General features: G+C 39.0%; 1 protein-coding gene across 1 annotated transcript in view; it reads left to right on the plus strand.

The window, feature by feature from the left end:
* The window catches only part of Mrtfb (myocardin related transcription factor B), a 127552-nt gene that overhangs the window by 6701 nt on the left and 102067 nt on the right, over positions 1–18784 (plus strand). The window contains exon 2 of the mRNA XM_051181455.1: positions 14028–14244. Within this exon, the coding sequence (XP_051037412.1) occupies positions 14028–14244 (217 nt within the window). The remainder of the gene's footprint in view (positions 1–14027; positions 14245–18784) is intronic.

The following is an 18784-nucleotide window of genomic DNA, read 5'->3' on the forward strand; positions in this document are numbered from 1 at the left end:
ACTTGTCCTTGAACTTAAATTTTGGAGTCAAAGCATTTTTGTTTTTAATTTAATTTATTATTTTACATGTCGATCCCTGTTCCCTCTCCCTCACTCCCTCACTCCCTCCCTCCGTTTTACCCACTCTGCCCTCTTACATGCACTCCAACACACTCCCCTCCCATCCCCCCACCCCAATTCCAATGTAGGGGGATGCCATTCAGTTGGGGTCATGTAGATCTGACAGGTCATGTGAAGTAGGGACTAGGGCCTCTCTCTTGTCTCTAGATTAATGCAGCTATCCCTCCATGGGGGATATGTTCTCAAAGTCCTTCTGTGCACCAGGGATACATCCTGGCTCCCCTGTCTGAGGTCTCTTAGACTGCTCAGTCCTTCTGGCTGAGACCCATATTCAGGGGGGCCTGAGTCAGTCCCATGCTGGCTTCCCATCTATCAGTCTAGTGACCCTTAGCTCCTCCTTGTTCAGGTAAGCTGTCTGTATGTGTTTCTGCCACATGGTCTTGTCCTCTCCATCTGCATCTGGGTTCTACTTCAACTCAGTGTTTATGTATGGGTGTTTAATCCTGTTTTCAACAGGCATTAGTTGAGGGCTCCATGGAGAAGTTAGTTGTTGATCTCACTCTCCGGGAAGGGCATTTATGATAGCCTTTCCACAGAAGTGCAAATTGTTAGTTGGGAGCAGTCTTGTAGTTCCCTCGACCTTTCTTTGTGTTCAACTTTATCTTCAAACCAATATTGGCTCCCTCTTTTATATTCTCTGTCTCTGTCTCTGTCTCTCTCTCTTTCCTATTTTCCATTCCTAACCAGGCTCAATCTACCTGGTCGCACATGTTTTCCTTTCCTCCCCCTCATTTTCTCTTACTTCTCTCTCCATTCGCTGTCCTCCCCCACTTCCCCTGAGCTCTGGGGGACTTGTCCCTTCCCAGTTCTGTGAGGAACTTTATATGAATCTCTTAGAATGCACCTTGTATCCTATTTCCTCTGGTGATGTGAATTATAGGCTGGTGATCATTTGATCTAGGTCTAAAATCCATATATGAGTGAGTACATACTGTGTTCCTCTTTTTGTGACTGGGTTACCTCATTCAGGATGGTTTCTTCAAGTCCCATCCACTTGCCTGTGAATTTCAAGATACCATTATTTTTTTCTGCAGATTAGTATTCCATTGTGTAGATGTGCCTCATCTTCATTAACCATTCTTCAATTGAGGGGCATCTAGGTTGCTTCCAGGTCCTTGCTATCACAAATAGTGCTGCTATGAACATAGTTGAACAGATGTCTTTGTTGCATGGATGTGAATCCTTTGGGTATATGCCTAAGAGGGGGATTGGCGGGTCCTGAGGTAAACTAATTCCCATTTTCCTGAGGAACCACCATACTGATCTCCAAAATGGCTGTATGAGTTTGCACTCCCACCAGCAGTGGAGGAGTGTTCCCCTTTCTCCACATCCTCTCCAACATAAGTCATCACTGGTGTTTCTAATTTTAGCCATTTTGGCAGGGGTAAGATGGTATCTCAAAGTTGTTTTGATTTGCATTTCCCTGATATCTAAGGATGTGGAGCATTTTCTTAAGTGTCTTTCAGGCTTTTTGATTTCCTCTATTGAGAATTCTTTCTTCAGTTCTGTACCCCATTTTTTAATAGGGTTATTTGGTGTTTTGTTGACTAGTTTCCTGAGTTCTTTGTATATTTTGGAGATCAGCCCTTTGTCGGATACAGGATTGGTGAAAATCTTTTCCCAGTCTGTGGGCTGCCGTTTGGTCTTGTCAACTGTGTCCTTTGCCTTACAGAAGCTTCTAAGTTTGAAGAGGTCCCATTTATTAATTGTTTCTTTCAGTGTCTGTGCCCCTGGAGTTATGTTCAAGAAGCGGTCTCCTATACCAATTTGTTCAAGGGTACCTCCTACTTTCTCTTCTAAGAGGTTCAATGTGGCTGGATTGATGTTGAGGTCTTTGATCCATTTGGACGTGAGTTTTGTGCATGGCGACAGACATGGGTCTATCTGCAGTCTTCTACACACCCTCATCCAATTGTGCCAGCACCATTTGTTGAAGATGCTGTCTTTGCCCCATTGTATAATTTTAGCTGTTTTGTCGAAAATCAGGTGTTCATAGGTGCGTGGATTAATATCAGGATTTTCAATTCGATTCCATTACCTGTCTATTTTTATGCCAATACCAGCCTGTTTTCAGAACTATGGCTCTGTAGTAGAGCTTAAAGTCAGGAATGGTGATGCCTCCTGAAGTTCTTTTATTGTATAGGGTTGTTTTGGCTATCCTGGGTCTTTTGTTTTTCCATATAAAGTTGATTATTATCCTTTCAAGGTCGGTGAAGAATTGTGGTGGGATTTTAATAGGGATTGCATTGAATCTGTAGATTGCTTTTGGTAAGATTGCCATTTTTACTATGTTTATCCTACCTAACCAAGAGCATGGGAGATCTTTCCATTTTGTGGTATCTTCTTTAATTTCTTTCTTTAGAGTCACAAAGTTCTTATTATATAGGTCTTTTACTTGTTTGGTAAGCATATCACCAAGATACTTTATGTTGCTTGTGGCTATTGTAAAGGGTGATGTTTCTCTGATTTCTTTCTCTGCCTCTTTGTCGTCTGAAAAAAATAGGGCTACTGATTTTTTTGAGTTTATCTTGTATCCTGCTAGTTTGCTGAAGGTGTTTATCAGCTGTAGGAGTTCCCCTGTAGAGTTTATTGGGTCGCTTATGTAAACTATCATATCATCTGCAAATAGAGACAGTTTGACTTCTTCCTTTCCAATTTGGATCCCCTTGATCTCCTTTTGTTGTCTTATAGCATTAGCTAGAACTTCTAGTACGATATTGAAGAGATATGGAGAGAGAGGACAGCCTTGTCTTTCTTGTTCCTGATTTTAGAGGAATCGGCTTAAGTTTCTCTCCATTCAGTTTGATGTTGGCAGGTGGTTTGCTGTATATTGCTCTTATTATGTTTAGATATGTTCCTGTTATCCCTGACCTCTCCAAGACCTTTATCATGAAAGGATGTTGAATTTTGTCGAAGGCTTTTTCTGTATCTAGGGAGATAATCATATGGTTTTTCTTTATCTGTTTGTTTATATGGTGGATCACGTTGACAGATTTCCGTATGTTAAACCATCCCTGCATTCCAGAAATGAAGCCTACTTGGTCATGGTGGATGATTTCTCTGATGTATTCTTGAATTCGGTTTGCCAGTATTTTATTGAGTATTTTTGCATCGATGTTCATCAGGGATATTGGTCTGTAGTTTTCTTTCTTAGTTGTGTCTTTGTGAGGTTTGGGTACCAAAGTTATTGTGGCCTCATAAAAAGAGTTTGGCAATGAACCTTCTGTTTCTATCTTGTGGAACAGTTTGAGGAGTAGTGGTATTAGTTCTTCCTTGAATGTTTGGTAGAATTCTGCCCTGAATCCATCTGGCCCTGGACTTTTTTTGGTTGGAAGGCTTTCGATGATTGCTTCTATTTCATTGCGGGTTATAGGTCTATTTAAGTTGTTTGTCTGTTCTTGATTTAATTTTGGTAAGTGATAGTTATCCAGAAACGTGTCCATTTCCTTTGAATTTTCATTTTTTGTGGAATACAGATTTTCAAAGTATGACCTGAAAATTGTCTGGATTTCTTCTGTGTCTGTTGTTATGTTCCCCCTTTTGTTTCTGATTTTGTTAATTTGCATGTTCTCTCTCTGCTTTTTCGTTAATTTGGATAAAGGTTTGTCTATCTTGTTGATTTTCTCAAACCAACTCCTTGTTGCATTGATTTTTTTTTTTTTTTTTGTTTTGTTTTATTGTTTTCCTGGTTTCTATTTTGTTGATTTCAGCCCTCAAGTTGATTATTTCCTGGCGTCTACTCCTGCGGGGTGAATTCGCTTCTCTCTGTTCTAAGGTTTTCAGTTGGGCTGTTAATTCTTTTATGTGACTATCCTCTGTTTTCTTCATATGGGCACTTAGTGCAATGAACTTCCCTCGTAGCACTGCTTTCAAGGTGTTCCATAAGTTCGGGTATGTTGTATCCTCATTCTCGTTGAATATTAGAAAGTCTTTAATTTCTTTCTTTATTTCTTCTTTGACCGAGGAGTGGTGCAATTGCACTTTGTTCAGTTTCCATGAGTTTGCAGGTTTTCTGCTGTTTGTGTTGTTGTTGAATTCCAATTTTAAAGCATGGTGAACCGATAAGATACAGGGGACTATTCCTATTCTCTTGTATCTGTTGAGGTTTGTTATGTCTCCTAGTATGTGGTCGATTTTAGAGAAGGTTCCATGTGGAGCAGAGAAGAAGGTATATTCTTTTGTCTTTGGATGGAATGTTCCATAGATGTCTGTTAACCCCAGTTGAGACATAACTTCTGTTAATTCTTTTGTTTCTTTGTTGAGTTTCTGATTTGTGGTCCTGTCTAGAGGTGAGAGTGGTGTATTGAAGTCTCCCACTATAAGTGTGTGTGGTTTTATATGAGCTTTGAGTTTTAGAAGTGTTTCTTTTACGAATGTGGGTGACTTTGTATTAGGGGCATAGATGTTCAGAACTGAGACTTTGTGTTGATGGATTTCTCCTGCGATGAATATGAAATGACCATCTTCATCTCTTTTGACTAATTTTGGTTTGAAGTCTAACTTGTTAGATATTAGGATAGCTACGCCTGCTTGCTTCTTATTTCCATTTGATTGGAAAATCTTTTCCCAACCCTTTACCCTGAGGTAACGTCTATCTTTGAAGCTTAGATGTGTTTCTTGTGTGCAGCAGAAGGATGGATTCTGTCTTCCTATCCATTCTGTTAGCCTGTGTCTTTTTATAGGTGAGTTAAGACCATTAATGTTGAGGGTGAGTAAGGACCATTGATTGTTGATGCTTGTTTGATTTAGGTTTGTTGTTGGCAGTGGTATTGTGAATATATTTGTTCTGCTTCACCCTAGGTTTCTGGTGTAGTTGGACTATCTGTTGCCTACATTTTTGTGGGCATAGTTACCTTCCTTGGGTTGGAGTTTTCCTTCCAATACTTTCTGTAGGGCTGGATTTGTAGATACATATTGGGAAAATCTGGTTTTGTCATTGAATATCTTGTTCTCTCCATCTATATTGAGTGAGAGTTTGCCTAGGCTGTCATCCGTGTTCTCTTAATACTTTTAGAACATCTATCCAGGACCTTCTGGCCTTGAGGGTTTCCATGGAGAAGTCAGGTGTAATTTTCATAGGTCTGCCTTTATATGTTACCTGTCCTTTTTCCTCCGCTGCTCTTAATATTATTTCTTTATTCTGTATGCTAGGTGTTTTGATTATTACATGTCGAGGGTCTTTTTTCTTTGGTCCAGCCTCTTTGGGGTTCGGTATGCTTCTTGTACTTTAATGGGCATGTCCTTCTTCAGATTTGGAAAGTTTTCCTCGATGATTTTGTTGAATATGTTTTCGGCACCTTTAAGCTGGGCTTCCTCACCTTCCTCTATTCCTATTATTCTTAGGTTTGGCCTTTTCATGGTGTCTCACATTTCCTGGATGTTTTGTGTTAAGGATTTGTTGGATTTATGATTTTCTTTGGTCGATGAATCTATTTCTTCTAGTTTATCTTCTGCACCTGAGATTCTCTCTTCCATCTCTTGAATTCTATTGGTTATGCTTGTGTCTGTAGTTGCGGATTTTTTTGCCCAGCTTTTCAATTTCCAGCATTTCTTCCGTTTGTGTTGCCTTTATTTTCTCTATTTCAGTTTTCAGGTCTTGAACTGTTTCCTTTACCTGCTTTCTGTACTTTCCTTAAGGAATTTGTTCAGTTCTTCCACTTTTTTGTTTGTTTTTTCCTCCATTTCTTTAAGGGATTTTCTCACATCTTCTTTGAGGGCCTCTATCATTTTCATGATGGTAATTTTTAAGTCATACCCTTCTGCTTCCTCTGCTTTGTCGTTGTGTTCCATTCTAGTTGGTGTAGATTCCCTAGATTCTGGTGGTGTCATGTTTGTCTTTCTGTTGTTAGGTGTTCTCTTGTATTGCCTTCTACCCATAGCTTTTTCCAGTAGGTGTTGGTGGTGTCTCTTCCCTCTCTCTATGGTCCTTCCCCGATGGGCTTATGTGGGTCTGAGATTTAATATCTGTAGCTCTGTGTGGTTCAAGCTCTCTAGGAGGTTTCTCCGCAGACAGGGATCCAGGGATGGGGTCAAGGATGAGGATCCAGAAGAAGATGCCAGCAGGTACTCACAGTGGTCCTCTGGCCAATAGCTCTGGGCAATAGCTCTGGGCAATAGCTCTGGCCAATAGCTGGCAGAAGAGGACAAGGGCTGAGCTGGAACCTGAGAGGGTTTTGCAGGATAGTGGGATCTCACTGGAAACTGGTGCTCTCCAGCTGAGACCTCCTTCTTTGGCAGAGGCCAGGATTTGGGGGTCAAGGTACTTGCCTGCAGGAACTCAGAGTGGACCTGCAGAGATAGGCGGATCTCTGATCTCTGGGAGGGGCACGGGACTCCAGCAGAGGACTGGAGGCGGGGTCCGAGACCAAGCTGGTGGAAATTATGGTTGTTCCTGTGTGGAAAGTCAGGTCTCCTTTGTTCAGAGTTGCTCTGAGAAGTCTCCGAAGTAGGGTGGACTGTTGGCTCCACCCCCTGTCCCACTGCTCACCCAGAGAGGCAGGACCGTGGGTGGGGTAGGGTACAGGGTAGGGGGGGTAGGCTGGCGGTGTGGATGGGTGGGGGTGTATCAGAGCTCCAAGTGTGCTCTCGATGGGACAGGAGACAGGAGCAGCAGGATCAGGGGCCAACCCAGGGAGTTTGGGCAGGGGAGGGGGGAAAAAGAGGTTGTAGGGAACAGGCAGCCCCATTTGGGCCCAGACTCACCTCTGGCCAATAGCTGGTGGAAGAGGACAAGGGCTGAGCTGGAACTTGAGAAGGTTTTGTAGGACGGTCATATCTCACTGGAAACTGGCGCTCTCCAGCTGAGACCTTCTTTGGCAGAGGCTAGGATTCAAGATAGCTTCCTTTTTGTTCCTGAGCAGGATCCATTACATATCCCATATTGTGTACAGTTCACTATCTGACGGTTTGTTAGTGATATTTGGTGATTTTGAATGATACTGCTATGAACATTTGCCTCCATGGATTTGTGTTGATGTTTCTATTGTGCAGGTAACTTAGGAGTAGAATTCCAGGATCTCCTGGTGAAAATTATGCTTAATCAAGGACACTTCAAAGTTTTCCAAAATAACTATAGCAGTTTGCACCAAGCTACCTTCCTGTTTTCACCTTCACTCCCCAGCATTTGTTGTGAACTTTTGTTGCTGTTCTAATAGTAGTTGTGCAGGGTACAAAGTGTGTTCTTTTTAGCTGCATTTCCCCTACAAACTGATGGTTGCTAGAGAGGTGCATGTCTTCTTAAGAGAAGTTCATTCAAATCCTTTGTATATCTTAAATTGTGGTGTTTGTTTTCTTCTTGTTGAGTTGCAAGAGTTCTCTGTATTACGGATTTCTATATAGGTTTGTGATTTGAACAGTACCACAGAACACCTGCTTCTCACTAAGATTGAATAGTTTCCTCTCTTGTCTGACTTTTGTCATGTCTAGAGTTCTAAAATCGTCATTTTGACACTGTTCCTCTCTATTGTTCTGGAAGTCCTATTTACATTTTATTTTGAACAGGTTACTAGAACATAAAATGCTGGGTCAAAGGACCGATGCATTTGTAATTTTCATAGATGTTAGTAATTGTTTTTCCCCACAAAATACTGTGACGGTTTTTACTTGTGTTGCACAGGTATGGTTCAGGCTTGTCAATGACATGTGTTACTGACTTTTGGCATTTGACCTTTGCAGATATAATTAAAAATAGAATCTTATGGTAGTATTTGTTTATTTTCTTAGTGCTGAAAGTGAAGTCTTAAAACCTCAGAGTTTTATACAAACTAGCCACCTTTTATTTTTTTTTTATTTTTTTTTTTTTTTGGATAGGATCTTGTTGAATAGGCTCTCTTGCCTCACCCCTTGAGTTACTAGTACTTCAGGTTTATACCACCAAACTCAATTTGATTTGCCCCTTACAATCTTAAAGGCATACTAGAGAGAGTCCCATTCCCCCTTGCTATGCGTCAGGTCACCTGCAAACCTGTGATTTCTGCAGGATTTGGGAACGGCTCCTTGTGGAAGTCATAACTTGGCTTCTGGTATGTTTGTGGCCAGGCAGAAGCTGGAGCTACAATAGCAATGGAAGGAGACTTCTAGTTGAAAGAATTAGACATTTTCACATGGGTATCCATAAGTTGGCTGTCCAAAGAGGAGGCTAGTTCTGATTCTGAAATTATTTGGATCTTTTACATTCCATCTTTAGATAGACAGTTCAGGAAGTATTTGACTTAACTAGGTCAGACATGAAAAAATGGTCTCTACTCTCAATGAACCCCACATGTCAAATAATACAGATATTGCCACAAGGAGGAAGAGTTGAACCTTTAGAACTTTAAGTCAGTCTCATCGAACAATCTCAAATTTACAACCCAACTCACATCCTAATACACTAGAAACAAGGTTAATCTATCACAAGCCAAGTGGGCAGCAAGAAATGAAGATGAATTCAGAATAATAATCCAGGAAATGGAAAAATAATAGAAGTTGGTACTTTGACATTATCAACTTTTAGCTATTCTAACAAAGAAAAAGAGAATTCAAGTTACTGAAATCAGGAATTAATGTGGAGATAGAAATTCTGGCTTGCTCAGCATTGTATAGAGTGTCTAGCCAGGACAATTAAGAAAATGAGATATAGAGATGTCTAGGTAGAAAGGGAAGAAGCAAAACTATCACGATTTGCAGATGACATACATACATACATATATACATACATACATCATACATACTCCTTGAGAACCCAAAAGAAGACACCTGTTAAGGATTTTCAGGTTGCAGGGGAAATGACTCATATGCAAAATGAAGTTCATGTCTTTGTATTCACAACTTAGTTTCAAAAGCACAGCCACCCTGTTGAAATCCAATTCTAGAGTCCCCATCCTTAACCTGAGTTACTCTACCATCCCTGCTTGACTCCTCCCCTCTCCCTTCTACCTTCTGTTGTTAGGATCTCTGCCTTTGTTTTCTTCACAAGGAAGAAAACTCTGCAGGGTAAATGCTAGCTCACCCTCATGGACTGCCCTGATATGCCATGGACATACTGGGTTCTGTTAAGGTTCCAGAGCACTTTGATCTCCAGGCTATCTTCTCTTCACACATGCTACAGTAATTGTTCTCTGTCTGTTTTACCCTCATTGCACAGATGTTTTATTCTCTGTGAAAGGAGTCTGGATCCTTTTCCTCTGTTTTTCCTCAGGCTGGCTGTTCCAGTGAAGAGAAAGAAGCACTCCTACTAGGCATCAGAGCCTTTTAACCAAGATATTCTTTTCTGTGATTATTTTGATCCATTTACACAACTGTGAAGTAACATTTATTCATAAAATATAAACAGATTTGATCATGATTTTTGATTGTGTGTGGGTAACTTTGTCTGTAAACATCTTTTGCTGTTTTATCTTTTTTATTTGGACATTCATTTTTGTCTTAATGTCTGTGGTTTAGGAGAACATGAAAAGCAGAGACAGTTTTGTTACATCTAAGGCCTTTTTTTGGTGCGTGTAGTAGGTAATCCACTTATCCAGATATCTGCATTTGATTATTTGTGTATTGAACTTTTGAAGCTCCACACAGACATGGCTTGAGTGCCTTATTTAGCATTTCCCATATGTAGCAGTGACTGTGTGTTAGTTATTATATGTCCCTGAAATTGGTCATTATAAGCAAGGAGGTATCATTGGAAAGAAAGCAACTTGGCTTTGAATTTACATTCAGTTGGAAATAAATGTTAACATTGATTTAAAGACTACCTTAGCCCAATAACCTAGTGTTTAAAAATACAAAATCATTATATCACCACAGCAGTATTAAATGATAAAGTGATTTATTATTGATAATTTTTACTTTTTAATTACAGTTCTCTTTCCTTTCCTCCCTCCAAACCCTCGTTTTAAGTGTTGTTACATATGTTTTTATATTCTTAGATACATAAATGCAACCTGTTTAGACTGTATCATGTTACTTATGTATATATTTTCTGGCCTCACCATTTGGTGTTGAGTAACCAGTTGGTGTGTCTTCCCTGAGAAAGATGATTTATCCCATTCTCTGTATTCCTCAGTCTCCTCAAAGTCTTTGTCTATGATTAAGACTTATTAACTTTTCCCAGCCCACATTAGTGGGTCTGTTGGTGTCATCCTTGTTGAGCTCATGTTTAGGCAGCCATATTGGTGAGACTTTATGGGTGGAGCTTCTGTTTTAAGGAATCACAATCTCATAGCAAACTCTGATCATTTGGCTTTTGAGGCTCAGTCTCCTCTCCTGCAGTTTTCCCTGAGCCTGAGGTGCAGGAGTTGTGTCATGATATCAGTTGGAACTAGGCTCCACAGCTATATATTTTCATTAGTTGTAGTTTTCTGCAGTGGTCTCTGGCTGTTGCAAAGAAATGTTTCCTTGATGAGGGCTGAAGACTACTGTTAACCATCTAGACCCTGAAGAATGATGTCTGGTTTGTCTTAAGAACAAAATTGAGTCCTGGGTTGATGTTACAGTATTCTCCTGTGTGTTTACTTCCTGCCAGACGAGTGCTGAATGTTCTGTTTTGGAATGTTTCTGTTACTAGGTTTTGTAAGGAATAAACTCCTTAGTCATTCACCACATTGTCAGTTCCAGACAAATCAGTTTTGTCATTCTTTGTCCACTTCCGATTTTGACCCAGTGGGACAATTTATTCTAATATTCTTTCTTTACCATCTCATGATGGCTAACGTTAGATCTCACCTAAAGACTTCTAGACAGTGCTGTTTATAATAGATGTTGAATTTCATTTTCAAAAGAAATTGTCAAGTGCCTAAGTAGAGTTGTGCCTAAAAATTTCAGAGGATATTCCATGCTCTGTTAAAAATGTTCGTTAAATTTTTGAAAACTTATTCTTTTTTTCTTTCCTACATTTTGTAAAGATTTACTTAGCTTATAATTTTCTCAATTTGGAAGTGTGTGGGAGTTTAAGGTGAGTACAATGTCAAGGCATGAGTTGAAAAAAAGAGATCTTTCAGTATTAAAAACACATAATACTGCCTTGAATATTTTAAAATCTGTCTAAAGGACCCTCTCTGTCAGTACTACTGATATTCAGGGTTTGTACATTAAGGATATCATGGTTCTGTGTCTTTGAAATATTTTGGTATGAACAGATTTTATTTTGGAGGAATAAATAATTCAAAATGAAAATTCAATGTTGAAAAATCTTTGAGTTGTATTTTAATGTTTCTTAGTGGAATAAGTAATTTTACCTGCAAATTTACCTACCTAATAGAACCTTTTGAAGTAACATTATTTGATAGCAACGTATAGTCTTCACCATTTTCTTGGCTTCCTCTTCGTGTTCATTTACCTCTCCCAGAACCATATCTTTTTCTTTTTTAAGTGTGTTAGTTGTGAACATATATTTTGGACTGAAGAAAACAAACTCTGTCAACTTCTCTTTTGCGTGTTTAGCCCCTTAAAACGTAATATAATTATTAGAATATTGTGTTAAGGCCTACTATTTTATTCGTTGTTTTTGTTTGTCTCATTTTCCTCCTCACTATTGTCCCTTTCTGTTAGGAGTTAACTGGGCATTTTTAGAGTATCATTTAAATTACCCTATCAGTATTTTAGCTAAGATTACTTGTATTGTCTACAATTATTTTAGGAATTCTGCTTTAACTTCTCAGTGAGTGTTTTTTAAAGATTTTTCTTACAGTCTGTGGAAATGTACTAAGGTTGATTGCATTTGCCCCTTTCATCCTTCATGCTCATGAGTTTCACCTGCAGACCTCATGCCATGATGTTGCAACTTTCACATTGTACTTAATATTGAAGAAATTAAGAATAAAAACTAGTCTTAGTTCTTTACTTGCATACTCAGCACTTTGGTACCTTCGCTCCTGAGAAGTCTCTATCTGCTGCACCTTCTTGTCTCACATGAGCTCTTTAAGCATCTCTAGTAGTGTTCATCTTTGGTGATGAGTTGCCATCATTATTACAGGGTATTTTCAGTGACTGTAGAGTTCTAGTTGGAAGCTGCAGAGACTGTAGATTTTGGTAGTTTCTTCTTAAGACTGTTTTAGGGGGGAAATATAAGCTTGCCTCACTTGTTTGTGTAGCTCTTTTTTCCATATGTTGGGCAGCCTGGTGCATCTCAGTATATGGCCATAGCTATGTTCTGTAGAGTTTTTCCTGCACATGTAATGCTTAGGGAATCTCCCAAAAATCTGGGGTATAGTTTACCCTTTTTGAAGAACTGAATTGAAAGACAAGGAATACTTCCACACTATACAGGTCAAATGACTTTCAACAGAGATGCAAAGATAGTTTAGTCTACTAAAGGTGATCTTTTCTACAAATGATGCTGTAGCAGCCATCAGTATTGATTCATATCTCACTGCTTATGTAAAACTTTGCATCTTGCACTCAAATATATATCTTTCTACATCAAGAAGGAAACATAAGAGTTAAGTTCTATGACCTTGGACTAGTCTAAGAATAGATTAGTCTATTAGCTACAGCAACAAAAGTATGACATATAAAGTATTTGTAAATTGTACCTTACCAAATCAAAAATACCTAATTTTTATAAAACACCAATGAACACAAAAGTGGGATGCACTGACTGGAAAAGAGTGATTGCCAAAAGCATACTGACAAAGTGCTGGTATCCAGAATATACAAAAGATCCAAAATTCAATTGTAAAAAACCAACTGCATACTATTAAAATTAGCATATTTCCTCAGATACTTAAATCCAAAAATATAAAGGGATAGGAGATAAATACATAAAAAGATGCCCAACGTCATTAGTCACTAGGGAAACAGTTTAAAAAAGGGCTAGAGAGATGGCTCAGGGGTTAAGAGCAATGGCTGCTTTTTCCATAGGACCTGGATTCAATTCCCAGTACCTACATGGCAGTTCACAACTGTCTGTAACTACAATTCCAAGGAACCTGACACCCTCACACAGACATACATTCAGGTAAATCTCCAAATGCACATAAAAAAAAAATAAATATTTTTTTTAAAAACTACCTTGAAAAACCTCATGCCCTCTGAAATGAAAAGAATCTACAAAAGGATTGTCAAGAATAATGGACCAGCTGGGACCTGGTGCCCCACCACTAGGGGTGGAAAACGTTTTTCTAGTTTCTTAAAAATCTACATATACTGCTATCTTGTAATCTGATCATCCCATTTCTGGTGTGTAGGAAAGAAGTGGAAGCATGTATCCAGGTTTGTGTATAGGAGAATTTCTGTGTTATAATAGTCAAAACTGCAAACCACCCAGACACTAGGCAGCTGACAGTAAGTGGGCCACAGTTTCAGCAGGCAAGTTGCCACTGCATAACATGGATGGACTGCCATTTCCTGGCTTCTGATTTAGGACTTAACTAGTATCATATGCTTGAGGTTCTCATATTTTTTATTTTGTTGTTACCAGCTTCTCATATCTTCTCATAAGTCCAACTTATGCTGTGATAACAAACAAAACCTCTATGACCTAAAATAAAATTTGTTTCCCTTATGAACTATGTTTTCTTTGTTCTGGTTTTGCTCATTCTGAGACCCATGCTGATGAAAGAGTCTGTGACTGTTGACTAATTCAGTCACTCAGAATAAAGACATTGAGATTCACTTTCAAGCCAGCCCATTTTTTAATTTTAATTAGTATTTGTTGACTTCTTATTTTAGCATGTGTTGAAATCTTTAAATGACATCAATAGCTAGAATTTTCTTTAATTCTTCATACAAAAATATATTGAAATGTCATTTAGCTTTTATTTACTATAGAAATACTTTTTAGATAGGAACCATATTCCTGTGAGGTGGACAAGGAACCTGCGATACAGAAAGGGCAAGTTGGTAATAGATAGCACAGCAGTAGAACTGAGCTGTAGTGGGACCTAGGAAAGAACTTAAACCATTTAATTTACATTTTTAAAACATTTTGTCAGTCTCTTCAACAGGCCACGTCTAAGAGGTGTCTCATACTCCCTGTTTCCAGTGGCTGGAACATGATGGATCACACAGGTGTCATAGACACAGAGGAAGAACTAGGTCCTCTAGCCCACCTTGCACCAAGTCCTCAAAGTGAGGCTGTGGCTCATGAATTCCAGGAGCTCTCTCTACAGTCCAGTCAGCACTTACCCCCTCTGAATGAACGGAAGAACGGTGAGTATTTGAGCTGCATGTGGGGCTTTAATCTATGGGGTCACCCTCTGTGAGTCTAGCTAATTCCCATTTATGAGGGATACTTTATCATTTTAATGGCAGTTCCCATAGGGGACACTTTCCCAGAGGTACAAGATAGTTGCTGAGAAGGGGCAGTATTTCACTTCCCATCGACTTCTTTGCTTGTGTCTCCAGTAATTATCTGCACTGGGAAGACCTTTTCCTGGAAAGGTAGTATTGTGAAGGTGCTGATGCCAAAGAAGTAGGTAATGGCAATGACCTCCCTTTTGCCATCTCCAGTGTATTAGAACTTAATTTCCGAGGTGGTAAAGTGAAAACAAGAACTACTTGAGTGATTTTATACTAATGGGCACAAGATGAACTAGGTTCTATTTGGAGCCAGTTCGTTCTTATATACAGAGTGAATATTTCCTACCCAGTTCTTAACACTGTGGCAAATTCTCATTGATGACAGAAGGCATCCCAGAGTCCCCGGAAAACAATACTAATAAATATAGATTAGATACACTTAGTTCTAATACACTGCAATATACTTCAAATATAAATACAGTGTGATGTTCAAAGAACATGCTGATCATGCCAAGGCAGAACCCAGAACTTCAAATGGGTTTACCCTGCTGTCAGAGTTCTCCTGAGTTTACATTTACAAGAACATTTTTAAAATTACAGTTTTAAAAATAAGAATAAATCAAATTATTTTCCTGCAGAATGTTTCCCATTGCCCTGGTAGAATTCTAGGGCCTGACTGTGTCCCAGTCAGGCCCACTGGCTTCTCCTTGCTAAGGACCATGAGTAATGCTGAATCTTTCACCACAGGCTTTGGCGTGAAGTTGCTGCGCCTTCTTGTAAGAGTCATGTAGTTTTGTGTCCTAAATCTTACTCTTAGGTTCTGTTCTCGATCATCTAAGCAACACACAGACTTGGTTCGAAAAGAGCCCTGAGTGACATTTTTTAGACATTCTGTCACCAACAACCTGGCTTTACTGTGGACAGTCACTGAAACAAATATATTTACTCAGAAAGGGCAATCAGATTGCATGGTATCCCTAGACCAGTTTCTTGTCCCAGGGATTTGAGTTATATTTGGTATAAAATCAGGTCACAAATTGGCCCTGTGTAGCAGAGGAGGGAATGCACAGGAAGCAGGGACACTATAGTTATATAGTTCATGTAAATAAACATGTTCTCTCACAGACATTCATGTAGATGCCTGAGTGTAAGATGCACAAAAACAACAGGCTCCCCTTAAACACTCGGAGTTTGTTATTTTGGAACCCAGACCTTGGTCATGCTGGGTAAACCCTCTATCCCTGAAATATGCTCCCTTCCTGTGTGTGTCATTAGGGAGATAGGTAAGAGGGTAACTTGATTAATTTACAGCTGTATTTCATGAAATTATGCAGTCATTTGTCTTGCTCTCTCTACTCTCATACTTACTAAACCATTCTGCCCAAATTCTGTGTGACTCTATGTGATTAGTGTTTACCAACCCACATTTATGTGTTGAGCTGTAAATTCCAGGACACATCTTCATTTCTGTCACTCTGAGTTCCAACAGCTTTTAAAACCCATGTGTGATCCAGCACTGAAATTCTATGCTAAATCCTAGGCACCACTCATGAAATAGTAGGACTGGCTTTCTCCAGTTGTCTCATATCCGTGATCTTTGTGACATAATCATTCATGTTTGATATTGTCATCATTTGTAAGCTTGTGCCGATGTTAATTTCTGTTTTAGAATAAACCCATTTTGTGTTCCATTTTCAAGCCAAATGCACATTGTTTAGCTGATCTGAGAACACAAGAAGAGTTATGTTGGCCTCCAGTCTACCCTTTGACTGCCTGGTTGTTTCCCAGAATCAACAACTTTGACTAGAGTCCTTTCTGAGAGAAGATGTTTGTCTATTTTTAAAAATAGTTTCAAAACACTTTTTTGCAATCATGATGCAAGCTTAGAAATAAGTAATGTTTTGATATTTTTCTTTGATTATCACAGTAGTGATTCCATAAACATAAAATTAATTTTGAATGAAATGGGCTTTACAGCCATTGTATTTTCCCCAAGAGTAATTTCTATTCAGTGTTAAGTCATGGAAGACAATCTCACAATGAGGTACCATCTAAAGGTTCAAACAGGAGCTAGCTCCTTTTCTAAGGGATGACTGTGGGAAGTTTGAGATATTCAGGCATGTAGTCTAACTTACATACACATTCCAAGTAGTGAAAGGGATCTTTGTGTGTGTATACAGTATTAGAAATGTAGGACTTTAGGGAGTTATTGGTCAAGGTATAAAAGCCTGAGTCACAAGAAGTGAGTTGCAGTGGTGTACAGGATATAATGATGTATGGCATTCCTGAGAGAATCTAAGCATCCTTGCTACAGAGAAGGTGTGATGCCCAGCTTCATTTAGTTACCCATAGAGTTTGCATCTTTCAAAACACCATTATACATATATATTATAAATATGTACCATTTTGTCCAATTAAAATGTTAAACAAAAAGAAATGTGTGTGTGTGTGTATGTGTAATAAAGATAGATGGTAGACCCTAACTTGATTTCTTTGATTTTTTCATGTATGCTGTTTATATTTTTAGCTCTTTGTAGTCTTGTGTTTAAATCATATCCAAATGGAGGTGTTGGTCTCAAATCCACTTACAAAGTATTGTGTAACCACAAAAAGACATCGCATTCACATGTCCCTGCTTGTGTGCTTTGTTGTTATTCCTAAGTATTCACTTTTTCAGTGATGCTGCATTCTTTTCTGTTGAAAAAATTATAGGTAGTTCAGTTGGTGATTAGTAATTAGTAATTCAGCTCTGTGAGCAGATGGCTTCACATTTAGGTAATTATTCAAATATCTTCCCTCATATTGTTTTTAGAAATATTTTTGTTATTCCATTAGTAGAGTGGCAGAATATTTGCACTCTGGAGTAAATATGGAAGATGTTCGGCACAAATACACTAGATGTTTTTCTTTAGTCTGAGCATAGCTAAAATTACAGATACTAACATCTTGATAAGGCAGTCATTTAGGTAGTTAGCTTTTCTATGTGGGCCCTGTAAAGGAAAGTAGATCCATAGACACATGTAAGCTGTGTTTCTTAATGAAAACAGTCCATCCACAAAACACCAAGCTTCATTCTGTCATAACACACCAGTAAACCCCATCTTATTTCTATATTTATATTGGCCTTTGGTATCCAACAAAGTGGTGGAGGAAAGTGTAGGTAGATACCACATTCCTCAAAGGAGCTGCCACCCTTTCCTGTGTCCTGTTAGGTGGTTTGTATGATGAAAAGGCTGGATAGCTGCGGAAGTATCAAGCATTGTCCACATGACTGCAGAGAGGTCTGGGTAGCTGCTGTGATAAAAAGCGGTACACTCTCCAGAGCATCTTGGTTGTTTTGGAGTGAAACTCACTGCCCTTCACACAGCCTCAGGCTCACTTTTAGTAATTCAGCAGCAGTGCCTGCTGCCTGTTTGCCTATCCCGAAAGACTTTTGTCTGTGGTCTACCACTTCTAACTCTCAGCATGTGTGTGGTCCTAGAAATGAGACATTTCTTTTTGAGACATTCAGGTCATTGGTTATTGTAGTTAGGACTTCAGCTTACAGCCTCATCTGACTTTTTTTTTTTTCTGAGAATTTTTTTTCCTTCCATTAAATTTGTACAGTGCAAAACTTAGACCCTCTTTTGCTTTGTTCATTAATGACCCCTTACTAGAGAGAAAATGGCATATTCAAAAGTTGGTTGCACATAAGGAAACACAGAGCTCTTGGCTTTGGACTTAGCACAGGGAACTTTCCAAACTATTACACTGAGCCAAGGGTAGCCACTTGCCCTGCACCTTAGTGAATAATGGTGTCTGTTCATAATTGCTCTGTTCTTTGCATTTTCTCTGAGAACATTTCCTCACCTCTCATTAACTTGTTGGTCCATTTGGAAATGTACAAAGGTAATAAACATTGTTCTTGGACAAACTCTGCTTCTCAGACTGCATGTGAGCTGGCACAGTAGAATGGAAATGTGAGGGGATAGGTGGTTCTGTCTCCAGAGCCAGAAGCCACCAAACTCTGAAGGTAGCACAGAGTGCTAAGCGTAAGAACTGAGGCTGTTCCTACTTCTTTGCACTGGAGACAATAGCAGTGATCATTTTCTGTAAAATTCCCCTGGTTACTTTCCTGTTGGCATCTAGGATCCAAGTGCTTACTGTAACTCTTCAGGGCATAGATAAACTGTCTGAAGAATTTTGATTATTTGTTTTTCTTCAGCAGTCAGACTAAGAAAATAAATGTATTTCTAATAATCCTTAGTCAAGTTGTTATTTTTTTCAGTCAGCCTTAGGACTTAGACTAGACACAATTATAAAATCCAAAAAACAAACTTGAGAATGACACCCGCAAGTGAACTTCTTCATTTGTTGTAGTAGATGATGGTATTAATGGTATTTGTGAACAGTTACTTCCTGACTCCTTCAGAAGGAAAAAGAAGCCTCCCTTTTATAATGGCCTATAGTT

Source organism: Phodopus roborovskii, unplaced genomic scaffold (assembly GCF_943737965.1).
Source record: "Phodopus roborovskii unplaced genomic scaffold, PHOROB, whole genome shotgun sequence".
Taxonomy (NCBI): Eukaryota; Metazoa; Chordata; class Mammalia; order Rodentia; family Cricetidae; genus Phodopus; species Phodopus roborovskii.